The sequence below is a fragment of the Varroa jacobsoni genome, unplaced genomic scaffold (assembly GCF_002532875.2).
Source record: "Varroa jacobsoni isolate VJ856 unplaced genomic scaffold, vjacob_1.0 scaffold_487, whole genome shotgun sequence".
NCBI lineage: Eukaryota > Metazoa > Arthropoda > Arachnida > Mesostigmata > Varroidae > Varroa > Varroa jacobsoni.
Genome location: NW_019213389.1, coordinates 333022 through 351848, shown reverse-complemented (window position 1 = coordinate 351848; position 18827 = coordinate 333022). Strand labels below are relative to the sequence as shown.

The 18827-nt window shown below is 39.0% G+C and overlaps 1 protein-coding gene across 5 annotated transcripts in view; it reads right to left on the bottom strand.

Moving 5' to 3' along the window:
- Positions 1-263: 263 nt before the first annotated feature.
- Positions 264-18827, bottom strand: part of nes (lysophosphatidylcholine acyltransferase 3 protein nessy) — a 27246-nt gene continuing 8682 nt past the window's right edge. For 4 of the 5 annotated variants that reach the window (XM_086968494.1, XM_086968497.1, XM_086968496.1 and 1 more), the window contains exons 3-12: positions 10336-10550; positions 7863-7997; positions 6846-6860; positions 5860-6041; positions 5546-5630; positions 4742-4855; positions 4358-4553; positions 3669-3796; positions 3129-3278; positions 264-2726 (exon numbers count right to left, since the gene is read on the bottom strand). In XM_086968494.1, the coding sequence (XP_086824620.1) occupies positions 2535-2726; positions 3129-3278; positions 3669-3796; positions 4358-4553; positions 4742-4855; positions 5546-5630; positions 5860-6041; positions 6846-6860; positions 7863-7997; positions 10336-10550 (1412 nt within the window). In that variant the 3' untranslated portion in view covers positions 264-2534. The remainder of the gene's footprint in view (positions 2727-3128; positions 3279-3668; positions 3797-4357; positions 4554-4741; positions 4856-5545; positions 5631-5859; positions 6042-6845; positions 6861-7862; positions 7998-10335; positions 10551-18827) is intronic. The other variant, XM_086968498.1, reaches the window with a different exon arrangement.

Genomic DNA, 18827 nt, shown 5'->3' with positions numbered 1-18827 from the left:
TTTTTTTTTGCTCCAATGCGTATCCTCTGTCTTAACAAACGTTCGAAGTTCATGCGAAGAAGATGAGCCCCTTAACCGTAGCATTATTAACCCGATCTTAGTGCAGTATGCAGTGTTTATCTGCTGAAATTAAAAATCGGGACTGTCTAGGTTCGAATCCGGGTGTAGGCACACTGTCTCATGATGGAAGCCAGCTTTCCGAACTGACCCGGAACGACTCATAGCGTATACGTAAATGTTGTGTTCGTCGTATTCTTGCACCCTTAATTTGCGTAAAATGCAACAAACAAATACGATATAGAAATCCAGTTCTGTATGATTTGTCGTATCGTTTTTTGCGCCCTTCCCTAATACAATTACAGTAATAATCCTCGAAAATTCATATATCAGTTTATATTGTCATGCTAAAAATAATACACAATAATTGTAGGCTTAAACACCTTGAATGGATGCTCGGATACTCGTTCAAACTGTGCTTTTACTTTTTTCGTGACTTCGACACACATGCCCAATTGTATATGAATAATTTTTGGGTTTGCTTTTTTTTTTTTTAGAAAATGTATGTTACACCACCGCCGCATTTCGCTTTCATATTAAAAATTAATTGTGTCGCATCATCTTCCAAAGATGATTTTCGTTAAAGTAATCTCATGAAAAAGAAACATGTGTCAACAAGCGTCTTGTTGGTATGACGAGATCCGTTCTTAATTATTTCTCTTGTCTGTTAACATCTGTATAGGCTGGTATCGAACGACAGAAACACGTGCGTTTAACTGCACGAACGGATTAAATAGTCTGGACCACTGGGCAATAAACTCCGTACGTTACTTATTGGTATCAGTCACTGCGGGCGATGATGAGACCCACTTTTCGGCCCCGTTTACTGGCATCCTGCGTTCTTCACTAGATTGTACTTGCCCTCTAATTACCATATAGTTCGAACTGTCGAAAAAGAAGACCCTCATTTTCTCTTTACTGAGTTGTGCTGCCAATCATCGCATAGACGATTATCTTACTGATTTACTGTGCTCGCTTGCGTATCTGCGTGTGTATCTATATAGTTATTATTGATGAATTATCTTCTGAAGCTAAAGCTGGCTCTTTTAATCGTTCCCAGATCATTTTCTCTCTTGAGGATGTTTTTTTTCCGAATTTTTAGGGATTCAGAGGTCGCATGGTCGGCTAACTTCCTAATTGACCTACATGAACACTGATTGTATTAGGATTTCCTATATATCGACGACGAGCGCAGACATATACGTTTCATGGTGATTTTTTCACTCTTTCATTGCTTCCTACATCCTTCCCGCATCAAGCATCATTCGTTCCATACCTTCTAAAACACACTCTAGGTCTATCTAAATCTTTTTCTCTAAGGCAACTGGAGGCAAATCCCGCCTCGACCAACGAGCTCAATATTCGAGCTCAGTATTTGTTATCTCATCGCGATCAGGTTATTCGTTATATTAATCTGTCACACGTCATTTTTATCTAGTTCGGCCAAGTCCAAACACCATCTTGCAATCATATCAGGAATATTACTAACGACGCATCGAAACAATCGTCAATTGAGACGGCAGTACTATTCACTGGCAACTGTAACTGCAGATGCAGTAGCATTTACCACAAGCCAACCCATCTAACCGTTCCCCTACTTTGCCCTTTATATCCACTCGTTCCTCCTCTGCGTTGAGATACAATCGCTTAGGCGGGATAGCACAATCACATCTAACCGTACCTTACATCTTTGTCCGATTCAACTTCCCTCGACCCAGCCAGTAACGTCTGTTAACTGACAAGCTATTTTACCTAGAACTAGTACAAGACCGTCTTGTTTCAATAGTCAGTCTCTGATTGTTGATGATCATGATGGTAGGGTATGATGGTCTCTGCAAAACTGAGAATGGCAAGCGTCAAACAGTATCTCCCTACGCTTTCAACCTATTCAGTCTTCGGTTACTCTCAAATGTTTGTAGCTTCAGCGACAATACAAGACGGGAACTTGTTCGGCTCCATGTTGTTTTCAAATTTTCGCGCTCGTCACAGTGAGCAGACGATATATTCACGCGTTCTCTATTGTCACGTTGTGCTCGTTCTTCTTCCCCTAAATTAGGACACAGTCACGATCTTGGTTAGTTGCCTGCCAAGCAAGTCTCGGCCTGCAAAATGCAACGGCTCCACACTACAGGCTACAGCCTATTCTGTCCTGCCTGGCCGCAACGAAAACGATGACTGGAGACTTCCAACAGCTTATATCCTGTTTAGCCTGTTGCTTGACAAGTTTATGCTTGTTTTTATAACGATTTCGCGAATCATTTGGCTACAGCCAACTGGTCAAGTGATTGCGCCCTTAGTAATGTTAACGATTTCGTTACAGTCTCCGTCTTGGCAAGGCGTGAATACGCTTTAATGGCAACGTAAGCTAATGGTGGCGGGCGGAAACCGACGATTGACATGAGAAGAAATAGCAAACTGATATGATCACGGCCTGGCAATTTCATCTGAAGGTTCACTTTTTCTGTAATATTCAATGTTTAGTCTTGCTTGTCCTGCGCCTTCGTGTCGTCACTGCCGATTTTCCCACCGTTGCCAATTGAAGCGTCTCTATTTACCAAGCCGTTGGAGCTATCGCGGGCCATACGTTTAACTAATGGCATCGCTTGGAACGAGGAGAAGAACCATATAGCGAGTAGAATTGATGGAACGTAATAGAATGAAGCGTACACCTAAAATAATAGAATAGACAATTGAAATAACTGAGTATCAATAATTTGCTGTGCAGCCGAAGTGAAGGAGTTGACAAGATACACTAACAATTTTATTTTCACAATCATCAGTAGTCATATCGGTACAATGTGCTCCACTTTTAGTACTAGCATTGAGATTCATATAAACAGGGTCCACGTAGTCGGTTCTATATAAGGTTACTTCGGCTGTAATATGCAATCACATTCTATAAGGAGAGACAGAGAAAATACACAACGAACTATACTATTTATTATATAAGGGTAGATCTAGTAGATCTACCCTTATATGATAAGTAAACAACCAATGTAGTTATAGATAACTAGTAATACTGTGTAGTTGAAAATCTGCGACAACCGCGATAAATTAGCTTTCTTACTAACCTGATGGAATTTATACGGCTTGAGTAGAATAAATGGCACCAAACAATAGCCGAATAACGAGGCAACATAAATCTTCATGAAGATCAAACGGAGCCATTGAAGCTTTTCATGGTAAACGACATTTCGGACACGCGGAAAACTGTCGATAATCTACAGATGTTGCGTGAAACAGTGACCAAACAAGACATAATTAAAAATACCCTCAAGTTCTGTTCTATTCTTTTCTATATATAGCCCGGCTTTAAAGACTTAATGGAAGTTCTGTTAGTGAAAAAGGCAATATAGAAGATACGGGCAAAGACTTGTTTGTAATTCTCTTGCCCACATCTCATAACGCCATTATCATTCATCCCCCAAGCAGCGTGGAGAATAATATTACGAAGTGTAATGGCATTGTGGTCTAGCACACCTTGTATATGCAAGAGACTTCACATGGATATATTTCATATAAGTAATAAAGTAACGACGCGCTCATATCTATTATGCCGAAAAGATGACGATGTCACACTACGTAAAACCCTATAAGTAAATGTCACCTACCTGGGAAACGTCTCGTTCGAATTTCATTACAAGGAATTCGTTCAAGAAACAGATGTAGTACCCCATATGAAATCCATGCCAAAGGGCAAGGAATCCCAATGCGACAATATGACTTACGTTCTTATTACCTGTTGAGATTGAAAGAAAAATTCAAGCAGAAGGCAAGAGTTGATGTGAAGCACAGCAGAAAGACGAAATGGAGCATCTATCATTTCTAAGGCGCTTTTCAGAAAAGGACAAGTCATGAAATCCAACTGCTTGATTACGACTGTCACACAACAAATGTACCATGTTTTCGACTAATTTTAACTCTCGAATTTAACGAAGGCTTGGCATCGCGTTCGAGTCAATCACTGTGAACATCACGTAGATTTACAGACCAAGAAGATTATCGTAAAGGAAAATTCTAACATTGACTGAATGTTTTTCCTTCATCTCATGCGTTACTGTAGACATCTCTAGAGAGAGATGAAAAATACAACTGGGCTTAAACGAAATCAGTATTTCAAATGTTTCATAAATATTTTGTAATCACAATATTCACTTTATTAGTGAAGGGTTTCTTTGAATCGAAGTTGTCGGAAAGCCCTGATCAAAGCCTGACATTACCATGCCACGTACCTAGGTATGAAATCCGATGTCCGTGAATAAGGTTTCTATATTAACCTTTTAAGAAAGCAAAAACATACCTAAAAATTTGAGACGTTTGTAGATATATTGAGCCACCCATTTATTGGTGTTGATATTGAAGGCCCGGATGAAGCCATCGAAGTTTGTCGTCATCTCAAAACGCCACACCCAGATATTCTGAAGTCCATTCCACTGATTGATGCCATGGGCATTGCGTCCATTGTACGATAGTCCGCTCAGTGCACAACTGCCTTCCTGGAAATGTTCAATGCAATAGTGATGGCACATGAAATCAGATCGGTATTAGATCATTCATAGGAAATATTCTATGAACATTACTCTTAGCTTAAAGCTCTGTGCTAATCATACAAAAATATCCGTGTCGCTTATACATAAATTTCGCTCGACTGAATTTGCAATCGTTGTTGCTGTATCGAACTCACCGCCATAAGCCAACACGCGACATATTTATGTAGTGTGATTGTTCCGAACAGCCCTAGAAATAGCCATCGAGCACACCAGCTCCACTGTGTGAGATATTCTTCCGAAAGGATCACCTTTGAAAGAAATAATCGGTTATACATTTAGCCAGCGATTATATTCGGACGCCTCATAGCACCATACTCGCAATCCAGTAATAGGAACATGGGTATACTCCTGTTAGTATATGTATTAATTAATTGTTTTAAAAACCTTGGAATTACGGTGCTAAGTCCAATAAACATTGGAGACCACACTGAACTTTTTTCGCATAACCAAGTGAAGATGCAGATAGCTAGGTGCTATGTTCGTTAAGACTTGTTAGCTGGGGTAGCTAGAGCTGTAAGCTGAGGTTGTTAGCTGAAAAGGGTAAAATTACTATTACGCATAGGATACCCGCTAAAAAGTTCGAAATTATCCCAAAGCCAGGCAGCTAGTTATTTCAAAAATGACTAGACATTGATCGATCGGTGTTTCGTTTTCCAAACACAATAATGATTCCGATATATATTAATTGCACTATACTTACATTCATAACGAGACGGGATTTGTTACGATACGAGATAATTTTTCCACGACATTCAATGTTTATCACGCGTTTCTCTTTTAGTATTGACCCCGGTTTAAGTAAATTGAACACACTGCCTATCTAGTCATAATTCTGCTGGTCCGCTTACAGGCGCAACGTTACACAAATGTTTCTGACGCCTATTCTAAATCAGTTCGTTTTAGATTTAGCTATCCTTTTCGTTCTGTGTAGTAGTTACCTTATCATTAACGTATATTGCGCCAATCTGATAGAAAGCCATCATTATCAAGCCCATAATGAGCCGGCTCATAGAATACGACACACTGAAAAAATACAGATACGAATACAGATGGTGTTCAAGATCATTTCAACAATTAGGTAGAAGCATAAATGCAAAATGCGCATTGCAATTAATCAGGCGCAAAAAAAGAATCATTGTGTTTACACACTATGCATATATAACAATGCATAGGATGTAATAAGGTATAAAAGAATATGGCTGTTCACGAATACTGTTCAGTTATTCTTAACTGTGTAGCTACTCATGTGCACCTGTTTGCTATTTCTGTTTTCTGACTCGGCCAGAGAGTTCCCTGCACGAAGTCCTGGTAACGGCGCATGGAGAACTGGGGCCCAACCATGCAGCCGCCAAAATAATAAGAGTGACCCAGCATTTCGAGGGGACTCGGCACTTTGTCCAGAGCGGTTGCTTGAAGATCGGGCGGCAGCTTGCTCTATAAATTAAAGCACGCAAAAGCAAATAGTTTCGTAGGTGGATCGGAACGTTGCCTGAGTGTATGTTCAAGTATAAGCTACGATACAAACAGTTTTATATGAGCACAGAGAGACTGGCAAGACGTCGACATTTTTAATACTTTTTTAATCTGATAATAATAACATACATATTCGTTAATTGATTGATCAACGATTGAATGAGGTTGTCCTACTTTACGGCAAGTACACGAGTGACCTGCTTGATTCTATTGGTGGTAAGTACAAAGTCTTTGTACCTCATCAGTGCAACTCCATTGTTAATCAAAACAGGCTTCACCGAATTATTGAAATAGTCCAACGGAACCTTTTATTTGCCTGACGGGACAGTTTGCAGTATTCATGGAGAGAACTTAAAGACAGTCTAATTAATAAAGGAACCTTAAATCACTTACAGTTAAACGTGATTTCAATTCAACTGTGAGTTCTCTCCACGAATACTGCAAATTGTCCCGTCAGGCAAATAAAAGGTCCCGTTGGACCATTTCAACACTTCAGTGGCGCCTACTTTGATCAGCAGTGGAGTCGCATTGACGAGAAAAATGAATTTTCGCTCTAGAACGTCTTATGGTCAATAGCAGCCAATAATCAACAATAAAAAGCATTAACAGTAAATACGCAGAACATCAAAAGATAACTATTTTGGGATATAAATATACCGTTAATTTTGTCTCACCAACTCACTGGCATAAGAGTTCTTATGTAACTACGAGTACACATGCACAATACGAAAAATATTCAAAAAAAGAAATGAAAATTTAACATACATCGACAGTGTTAACCTGAAAGTGAAATGAACTTAAAAGTTAGTACACAGGTTATAGAAAGATGCAAAACCTAATTATATCGTGTCGTAATTAAAAATTGGCACACATAAGTGGCTAACATCGATTTTATCGTCATAGTAACGATATAATGCTATTAGCAGTGCTAATAATAACTATTACTATTATTGTTATTCTTATTATTAAGTAACCCTCAGGTCTGGTGTATCCAGCTTATTTTATCTTATTTTCGATGCTGGATCCAAGGATCAAGGACTCTATAACCCTATACGCCAATGCATTTCTTTAAGCTCTATGTTAATGGCACTAACACCCGCCTAGGTAAATTGCTTAGCTTGCTACAAGATACTTCCATTATTGGCGTTCAACAGAATAAGCATGAAGTATCAAGATAACAAATGGCTGACTCTCATTTCATCTATATATACACATCATGCGCGAACCTCTGATACCGAGAAGAACGCCTGGCTTCACTGTTCCAACATGGAAAATTTATTGTGGAAGAAACATAAATTTTTCGTGACATTCGTCAAACACCATTAAATATCTATACACATTTCAATCGCCATTAGCTGATCTCATCAACTGACCGGGGCTATGGATAGCTATACAAATACGCGGATTAAGACACTAACTAATTCATCATTGAAACAAGCACTCGTAAAACAATTACGAGTAGTGGTTACATTCGGTACCATGTACACAAACAAGTATGGCAATGCTAAATAGAACAATTATTATCACTATTTCTGCAACTACAATTTTGCCATTTACTATTTTATCCGAGCGAGGTGGTCCAGACAAATTCGTACCCAGTGAGCATTGAACGGCTGTGGATGCAAAGAATTTCCCACTCCCTCAAATCATTAAGTGGGCATAACTGGTGGCGCCAAACGGTAGGATGAAATCCACCAGGATATATATGAATAATACTTAATATTCATAATAGCTCTTACAATGAAAACAGCCGAAGCAATTGTAATAGCTGTCGATACTCACCAAGTCCTTGGCTCCCCCATCGTAGTAATCAAACGCAACCCCGATGAGGCGAAGACAGAGAATGCAATGTGGCATTGTCCACTTGATGTCGTAGTTGTCCGTGGCCGTGAAGAGGTAGCCCATCAATAGATAACCCTGTTAGTTCAGAAGTAGACGGAGCGAACGGAAGTGTTGGCAGTGTGAAACGCAGGTTTAGAACAAAGGACAAATCGAGCGGGCTACGGGTATTATAATAGGTAAGCAATCCTGCGAAGCTGTAACGCAGGGCCAATATTAGAAAAAATTGTTCGTACGGCAATACACTTTAAATGATGAAGATGACGGTTTGCCGACATTCTGTTAACCGTCACAGATACCTAAATGTGGCGTCAGAGCATCAGATTGGTTAGCGATTAAATCTTTCTTTGTTCTGTGATGAGGCAACTGCCAGTGAATGATATGAAACCTAGTAAACCTTATGCATCATTAGATTTGACTTGCTACGATTCTGTTTAAAAGCCATCGAATAGTGTCATAATTATTATGAGCGACATCAGGCACAGTTTTATATGCGACGTATATAGCATATACTTTTTTATTAACTGGTTTTCTTTAATAAGCATAAATATAACATTGGGCGACGCGTTGTTGAAACGAACCACGTTCTAGATTGCCCCGCAAAAGATTGAATATTTAGACTCATTGCCGTATATCGCAAGTTAGATGCAATCGAGCATATTACTGTATATTCAATTAGATTCTTTGGCGATCACAAAACTGCTGATAGCGTCCAGGTAAATTATCCTGTTATATAATGCAGACAGACTTCTATAATGTTCACAAATGATGATACGTATAGAGCACGTTATTTTTTATTTCAGTAAGGAGGGTCTAAGCTAGCTATTAAACATTAAGAGTGACCTTTGAAGTGTCGACTTCTCGATTACTCGGTCACATTTAGGTAGTGTGGAGTATCTTAGTACACTCTGCTTTTTCGTACGTTACATACGTATATCCTACGTTTTCGATAGTGCTCTGTCGCCAACCATTTAAGAAATATGTAAAATGCGGAGTACGACATCTAGATCAGGGCCTTGTTGGGCCGTCTGTGGTACTACACGAAATTCCTGATACTACACGAAAACCAGTTATTTTTACAATAAATTCAACATGGCTAACAGCAGTGCGTTGTTTTCTCAATTTATATAAGGATCAACGATTGTCCGACCTGGAAAAATGCCCATGAAAATTTAAAATAACCTTTTGTGCTCAAAATCGGCAGCCTACGTTATCGTCCGTTTTCTCACGATCTCTGAAAAATCCGAAAAGTATTTACATGGAGAAAATCGAAAGGTCATCGAAAAAGTTTAGATCTAAATAGTTCAAAAAGCCATTTTTAATACAGCTAGATTTATTAGATAAAGTCATTCTGAGCAGGAGAACAAAGACTATCCTGATAAGCTTTACCGGTTAGTATTTTTCTAATTTTTTTTCCTCCACTATGGATCCTTAAGACTTTTGACCGTCTTAACCTTTAAAACAAACTTTCTGGGATGCTTTATATGTAGCGTACTAGAGTGACACTTTAACAGGTTTACGCGTATCAATATCGTTTGATACATGAGAATAGCTAAAAAGTTACTCACGGATTAATGGAAAAATATTTTGAAAATTACGTTTTTGCTTGAAGTTAAACTCGCAGTAAATAGAGCTTATATTGAATAAGCATAACCATGAAAAATGTTGAAATATCTGGTTTTATTTATGGAAACAAAGCCCAATTTAGATGCCGCACCCTGTATACGGCGCGATGCTTATTTCTTGACAGAGCAATGAAAGCTTTCATTCCGAGAACCAGCGGCTGGGTAGAATGGTACACTCGATCGCTTCGATAAATTAAGTTAATATGGCTCGACTATGACTGCGGCAAATGAAATGAGAACAAAATACTACTATACAATAGCGTAGAACTCAACGTGGATGTGAAACGAGCCAAGTTTGTGGACGATGTATTTCGAGGAAGAAGCCTCAAAGCATTACACGGAAGCTATTAGTTGCTGAGAATAATATTGAGCGAACGATATAGAGCACCTTAAGGAGGGAACGTGTCATACCTGTATGGCTGAACAAACTAGCCTTTTCGATTCTAATGATGCATACGACAGGAATTAGTAGCGTTAGAGTGTTTCTGACAACTTTCCTTTTAATTTTAGCTCATAAAACTAATATGATTATCGAATAAATTACGATTAATAAAATATTTAAATAAAGCAAGACGGACGAAGAAATCTCCTACTCAGTTCGGGCATTATGAGCAATAGAAAATCTTCAACAAAACCTAAAGCCTTTTGAATTTTTCCATCTCTACCGAATGATATACAATTTGAGCTTGTCGTAAACTTTGTTCTTATAGCTATTTCTTTCCGCATTTGAAAAATTTAGAAATTTTCACGCCGTATGCAAAAATATAACTATACTGAGTAAGTAGACCTACAAGTGAGAAGATGAAGGTAGCCGCAAGGCCAGCGAGGGTTCGTCCTGCCATCCGCATAAAAACGTAGACGACGACGATGTTTGTTAACGAGTGCAGAGAATCCCACCGATAGTTAAAGATAATTAACGCTAAGCCGGTAACCGTAAAAAAAATATGCTGTGCATTTGGGACGAGTTTGTGAACATACCAACGGTACACTACAGCCAACGGATACCCTGAAAGACCAGTTAAACGACAGAAGCGGTTTAGATGTTATGAATAAAAACTAGCTGAAAGATAAGTTTATATACATTATGTGCGCGTACGTGATAAGTATTATGCGATGACTTCTACCAACCTGCTCCAGGGATAACACCGATAACGATGAAGATACTACGTGACTTATCTTACTCAAATTAAGGTAAGAGAAAACGAGAAAAGTGCGAAGTCTTAACAAATTTTTGAATTTTCGTCTCAATTTTTTTTACTATTTACCAAAATGACAAAGAGAGCTTGTATGAATGAGGCAACAAGTGCTAACTATTTTTAGTACACATGTCCTTATACACTTTATAGAATTATAGATTCAAATGGTGTTTACGAGAAGACACAATATCTACGCATTTATGTACGTAGATTACGGGCGGTTTGCCTATTTCTGCATCCGAGCCATAATGCGCCCTTAGAAAGTTTACTCCAGATAATAAATTTCCTCACTTTTACTTCTAGCAAGGCATGCAGGCAATATAAAGAATCATGTCGGTTACACATCAATACAATTTCAACGATATGAGAGATATATTCAACCTTTGCTATCTCCCAGTCAGCCTGGTCCCCAGTCGACAAAAGCTAAGACTGCCATAGTAAAGTCCCAAATACTTATTGGAATAGGCAATACCGTATATGAGCATTGGTATTTATTTGGTGCTTATACGGCTCGGGAAATGATTGCTTCAATCCAATTTGACTAGTGAACGGCCACTTTATTAAAAACTTGAAAAACTCTGGTAGAAACTAACCTTCAAATTATAGAATTGCTGGTAAATGTGGTAAGATGTATTGTCGGCGTATGAAAACAGCGTCGTAGCAGCGAAGATTGGTGCTGGATAAAACATCCAAAACTTTATAACGGTTTTACCTTTGCCAATAAGCAATACATTTTCGGCGGATTACGTAGTGCCAAATTGCCAGTAGTGCTTTCACATTTCTTTGTTCTACTGATCTAGGGTTTTCTTCGTTTAGCAGTAGTCTGCTACAATATGTTCTCATCCATTGTCATTATATAAAAGCCAAAATGCAGAGGTATCTGTCAAAATGATCCTCTAAATCGCCTCCCTTTCGCTTTCATAATACAACCTTGTTATCTAACGGCCTTTCAAACGGCTTCCGAATGCGCTTCCTACTCCCACAAATCAAGTGACTGATATGGTGCAGATAAAGAAAGCGGAAGTCAATGATTCCCGGAAAAAGGCCGACCGACATTAGTGTCATAGATTCCCTTTCCTTATAGTAGAAAACCTAATATCAGCGGCAATCGTCCCCATGTGGCAATTATAGTTCGGCGCCAAACCGCAATACACCGAACATCCGCCTTTCGTTGACTTTATCTGTTGGCAAAGTTCAACGTTTAGGTAGGCAAAATACTATTAAATAGCAGTAAATTTAGTTACGTTGCTTTTACTTAATTTTAATTTACAACAGTTCTTAGCAGTTTACCATTGAGTACCTATCACGCAGCAGTGTATAGAATCGACGAATCACCATCCACATAAGAAATTCTGGCTAACGCACTCGGGTCGTCCAGTTCGAATATCATATTCAAAAGCCTATTTTTCTTAAAAGACTCAGCTATTGGAGCAAAGGCTATAAGGAAAAGGAATATAGAAATAGGTAATTATCATCGCTTATTTGCACTTAGGCTTGTAGAACGCGCTTCGATTGAAAATTATGCACTTAAGGTTCTATTTATACCCCTTTTGGCGATCTAGGCAGCGGCAATGAGTAAAAAATAGCGATCTAGAAATGGCGTACGTAAGGTAGGCAAACCTGGCGAACTTGGTAGTTCGACATTTTTCGATGTATTCGAAAATGTACATATTAGGATGAAATCATTTACGTATATGTGTGCATACTAAATTAATAAAAAAAAAAAGTCTACGGCATGCTTCTTTTTCCACGCGACATTGAATGCTCGGACATATTATAATCACCTTGATTGAACTGGCCGAGCAAATAAAGAGTGATCCATGTGTTCTAGCCCGTGGAAATTACTTCGTTCATTCGCGACGATCATATGACTACGTTCTTCAAATCATATTTGTACAGTACGGGACTAAGCACACCAGAAAAGCACCAGTCGTGTTTCAGACCGGTGATAATATTGGTTTTATTTAGCAAGATCGAAATCAGATCCTACTATTTATTAGCCCGGCGAGATATTCCTACGAAAATGACGTTGTGTCCAACAATGGCTGAACAGTCAAAGGCTTAAAATGTAGGAAACACGTAGGACATATGTTCACTTTTCGTCGTATCACGTGGTGTTGAGACGTACTAGATCTAGGTTGTCATCAACGCATAGATTATTATGTATATAACATGTGTAACGTTTTCAACCTGTACGTAATGGCGCATAGCGAAACTCATGAGCAAAATAACGAGAGAGCAACAATAAACATCGTCAGATTGGGTGCACCGGTGCCGGTGGACCATCCAAGCAACACATGGTTCCGTAAAAGACAACCATGTAACATAAATACAATAGCTTTAAAAATTGTTCTTTGCACTGTCGGAATGAGCTGGTGGAGGGGGCTCGAACTGGTGAGAGTTCATCGGCCAGAAGTACCGAGCGAAGGGGCGATATTGCCTAATAGATAGTCTACCTTCAGACTGAACATGAAATGAATTTTTGAAAAAATCTGAAAGCTGTGGTCACTACTGTTCCGATTATTGCTTTTGAACGAAGTAAAATCGAATGCTTTGAAACTTCATTTACGTTTAGAGCACTTGCTTCTGCTAGTTGAATGGAAAAAATTCATTCATCAACAAAATCTCATCTTCTTTTCGAACTAAAACTTTTCCTGAAAGCTACCCTTTCTTGTCCCTAACGGTTTTCGATCTTCCGATGTATAAACGATAAACTTGCACTCATTTCGAATAATCCCACTCGAATACGAAAGCCAGCCCCGAACACACTTAACCCAATCTGCTTACGTTTGCTATTTTGCTTAGCAGTAGCAGACGAATTTGCTGCGTTGACATAGAGGCAGTCTGGCGGAAAGTATCTTCCAGGGTACAGTGTTACCCAGCCGATTGCACTTCTCCGAAAAGTAGTCAATACGTCATTTACTGCATTAGTATCTTAAACCATAGTCAATGCTGACGCAAATACGTATCCGGCTTGACCATATCAGAGCTCAAACCTTTTTTTTTTTTGGTTTCTATCTAAAATATCTACAAAAAGATATGTTTAGGATTAGAAACGACAGAATCAGGCTGTGTTCAGTTAGTAAAACTGGTATAATTATTAGTCTAATTTCTATAATTTACACTATATCCCCACTAAACTTCCCACAAAAACTGTCGCTGCACAGCAGAACGTCCCGTGAGAACCATATATATTAGACTCTATTGCTTATCTAAAACTGCAAATGCTTTCCCAACTTTTCAAAGGATTGAATTTGAAAGCCATTATATACTATTATAATTGTTCGCTTGCCAACCCTCGGACAGTTAAGATATCGATGAATCTATTGGAAAGGCCTATAACCTACCTATTTACTGGAATGTAAAGTAGCTCACGCGACTAAGCCATGAAATGTGTGCTATATCCATACGGTACTTTTCGAATGTGGTCGAAATAAATGAACTGGCTGCGTATAAAAAGATACTTATGTTGGAAAGAAAGTTCCCGCGCTGTAAAAAAGTTTTTGGCTCACTTCTCAGTTTTTGGTTATCCCTTTACGATTTGAAAGCGCGCTCCTTACTCTATTAACGTGCTGAAGCAATATCGGGCTGTAAGTACCATTTTATTTCAAAGAGGGTTGCACCTTAGAGTCTTAAACTTATACAGAAACCCTCTGAATCCGACAGAGAATAACGACTTAACGCTGCATCTTATTTCGCTCGCTATTAACCATCACGCGGCCACAATAACTGATTTTTGCACAAAATCATCAAGAAGTGATATCTGTATGACAACATGAACTAGAGATCGGATTGGGTGGGTTCCAAGAGATGATTGTTTTATGCCCGGTATCGCCGCTAGGTATTCTATGAGACGGCTGGCTCGCAGCTCGAAACGAAATATGTTTATATCCGGATTCAAGCCTAGACCACAACATGTCTCTAGGACTTGCAGGCAAATACATTACCCACTAAGTTATTATGTAAACAGGAAAGAAACCAAGACTAAGGTTCCACACAGATTTTCATCCAAAAAAATGTATACTTACCGCTTGATGGAACTGGAAGGCTTGATTCACTCTGAATTGTTGCCTACGGACCAAATAGTTGATCACGTTGGCACATTTATTTAGCTTAGTTACATCAAATCAACTAGTCGGTTCAAAAGAAAAGACAAAGTCAGGCTATCCTGAAAACTGAAGAAAACCAGAAACCTTCTAGTCTGGTGCTCCTACTGGTTAAGTTGTTAACGGCTAGACTCTAATATCCTATTGAAGCAAGTCTATCACGTCGCCCTTCTGGAGATAGCGTTCTGATCAATAACGACCTATTTAGCTTCGTTCAACTAGCCGAGGTAAAAAAAAATACGCTTTAATTTTTGATCACTGGTAAAGACATTCATATACTTAAGGTCTACTTAACATGGCTGAAAGAACGTTCATGGACAGTATACGTAGCTTCTGTCGTGTCTATACGCATTCTACAACAAACGACGTAACTCGACTTAGGTTGTCGATTGTCTCGCGGATCAATAAAAGTGCTTTTACGGAAAAGCCGCCAGAACCTCGACGGGTGCGTACACTGCCAATGTTTTCACCTTTAGCGGTAAGAGCACTCAGCCTTTGTGTTTTGCCTAGCTTTATGCTCGTTGGACAATAATTTTATAAACAAAGCTTACATCGGTGAGCTCGACTGCTAAGACTGATCAGCCAATCCGAGGAATCTACTGTCCCGTAGATTAGTATAGCCAACGCGGCACGCTAGAGAAATAATTGGACCGTGTACAAGACGTAAGCCTTAAATTGAGGTAGAACCCATAGTTACGGGTACGCCTCGCGATTACCTTTGGACCTACAGTTGACTATGCGCCTGCTTCTATTCCCCTGCAATGAAGCAAAGCCCAAACGTTGGGAGTATCGATGAAATAATGATAATACGATGAAAATTGAACGTGTACGGACCTTATACCAAAAAAATCAGAATATGAAGATGTACCTGCAACAATCTGATGTCCAAAGAGGTTTGGGATTTCTAGTAACAAAACAAAAAGCAAGAACGAACGCTTGAGCACGTGCGAACACCGGATAATTGTTTGCTACCATAATTTCATGGGCCGCGTAATTAAGGCAATGCAAATTACTGCGTTTCTTTCAATGCTTGCCGAAGCGACGTCTTCGGCTCCTATACCCAACGCGAATCGACTAGCAAACTCAGAGAAGTTCTCGGAAATCCGTACACTTTGAACACCCTGGAGTACTCCCAACATTCGTACCCATTCTACAGAATCGACGTATTCTGCTTACTTTATTGCATACTTATCACAGTCAAGTCTAGCTGGATTAGCCACAGGAGCGTCAGGAAAGCCAAGTAACATCACATTCCAACAGATTGGACTGCTACTCAGGACGAATTATAGGCATTGTCTACTTAACCAGTATTCTGATTTGATTCGATCGTTTCCTGTAGTTGATTATACACGACGGAAACGTAAATATAGCCCACTGTCGTATGGACTGGCTATTGGGTCGAGTATAGCAAATACAAGCCTGCAAGGATCAGAGGGTCTTGATTATTAAAATAGAAATTGTAAAGCGTTTAACTTTGAATTAAGTTATGTGGCAATATTCAAAAAAAAAAAAATAAATAGAGACTTCCGTTATATTTATATAATGTCATTGGTAGCAGTTACGCTAGACTCTTATAGACTAGCTTTTAGAGGTGCTCTAGGCGAGGGTAAGAAGAGCTCTCATGATTTGCATCAAAGATCTTATCTTGTTGGAGCTTGCTTGCTGCGTTGCCTTGTACTTTGTACAGCAGCGGCGTACAAAGAGCTTTCCATTTGACGAAGCAATGATTACGAATAAGATATGGCAAAAACATACTTCTTCACAGCTGATATCTCGCTCCGAAAGCACAAACAAAACAATATAGGCAGGCCAGGACAGTACGATAGACTTGGATTAGTATGTGAAAAAAATTTTTCATTGAGATCCTGTCGTAGGTAGCTAACAAACCTTCGTATCATTAGGTTGTATATGAAATACAGGTATAAATTTACATTCGACTTTCGTTTGACGATGCATATATTATGTATACGTGTATACTAAATAGCAACTTTCTGGGTTATAAGACACTATCTACTTTGGAGTTCTAACGCATTCTCATGTAGCCCTGTTCTACAGCGCAGTCTACTTAGACGTTACAGATTTATTATGAGCGAATTTCCATAATAGAAAAGCTGTGTATGAAACATGGACGGAGTGACAGAACGTTCTGTATTTTATTGATTTGTGCTTTACTAAAATATGACCTGTTCTCCCTTTTTTCAGCCAGTGCATCGCTTTCGGTTAAAGGTGGCACATGACTACTAAGCCAATGAGTATTACAACATCAACGATTTTTGCCATTACCGAATGACAAACATAAAGGAAAGCATTCACACAGGGGCGAAAGAACTGGACAAGGAAAGAATATCAGAACCGAATGGACATCCGCTATTTCATTGCCAAGGCACTATAGAACACTTAAAAATCTGCCAGCTCCGTGACGCTGGTTTACTATCAAAATATCTTAAAATAGATTGGCACATGAATTTAATCAAAATGAACAACGTCATTTAATTTGAAGCTACAGTTAAGAAATTCCTTGTTCATAACTTTTACTAGTTCTGGCTGAAGACTTCTTAATCTTATAGCCCAAAGATAGATACGAGTAACTGCTCCTGTAAGCTTGGCTTACGGCAAATAATATGTAATTTATGAGACTAAAAAAGTAACTTGAGCGTTATTAATTAGTCTGAATCAATCGACAAAAGCAGTTGAAGTTAGCATAATTTAAATAGGCGAAATGTATTAATATTGATATATAACAACCCGAATATTTATGTCCAACAACTTTATTACTAACTCCACTCCTCTGTATTATACTGCTATGCGAAGCAAAAGAACACCCGGTAATTGTAGCGATTGCCCTAAAATACAAAAACGCTGCGGAAGACTAAGTGTCATTTGGTATAGACATGATCTTAGGTAGCATTCAAGGGCCATTATTATGGCTACTCAATAGTGCCCGCAGTACCACTTCTGTCATCATTTCCTTTACTCATTACCATTTTCTCTAAAAAATTCTAGCGAGTATAATACGGACTTGAGTAAATACATGTGAACACACACACCTAGATTTAACTAATCTACTACCCCTCTACTTTGTTAAGTTGCTTTTAGCAGCAACCTCTGTCGATCATCCCGTGATTACAGCAGCAACGGCAGAATGTGTAATTCAGTTGTAGCTACTGCTAACGGCAGGGAGCCGTTAACGGTTCTTTTTCTGATCCCCTTTGAGAGTAGTTTTCAACGAGAAATTGCTTTCTGTGTAACCGCAACCCCGGCAGTCCGATAGAGAAATTTGTTGACTGTTTAAGGATGCACGCATTTGCTTATTATTATTAGAAATCACTGCTAAGCTATTTTTAATTTATTTCTACCGCGGCTGTTTTAACAACAATTAGCTAAAGTAGTCGCAGACTTGAACTAGCCTAGCCCGCTATCTTCATGACCTATCTACCGCATCACATCAACTTCATTTAGCAAAACTGTAACGAGGATTATTATCTCTAATATGATACCTCATCATGAGATTGGCGTCAGCCGGGCTGTCCAATATAATACCAATATATGTTCAGTATTTACGTACACTTAAACGGTATTACGTTGCAAACCATGTTATATAGAATTAGGGAGAAAAATAAGCTGAAAGGGCCTCTTTTTTTTTGGAGGTTAAGGGCAATGAGGCTTAACCTGACCTCTGCCCTCTTTTGCTTTACCTAGATGACGCCAAATATAGATCTGTCGGCCGTCTCTGTTTCGAATAACTTAAACTTGATTGCCAACGAAACAGGAAGGCCTTTCCAGCTTCAACCGATCACCATAACATGTAGACTTCCATTGAGAAGGTGTTGTTCCTACTACTGTCTACAATAACGATGAGTGCGATAGCATCGGCAGTGACAAACCGACACCAAGTCAAATAAAAAACGCAATACGTCACGCAGTCTGTGATATATATGTATACCGTTAATATCGGGCAGAGACAACATTCATCATATATAT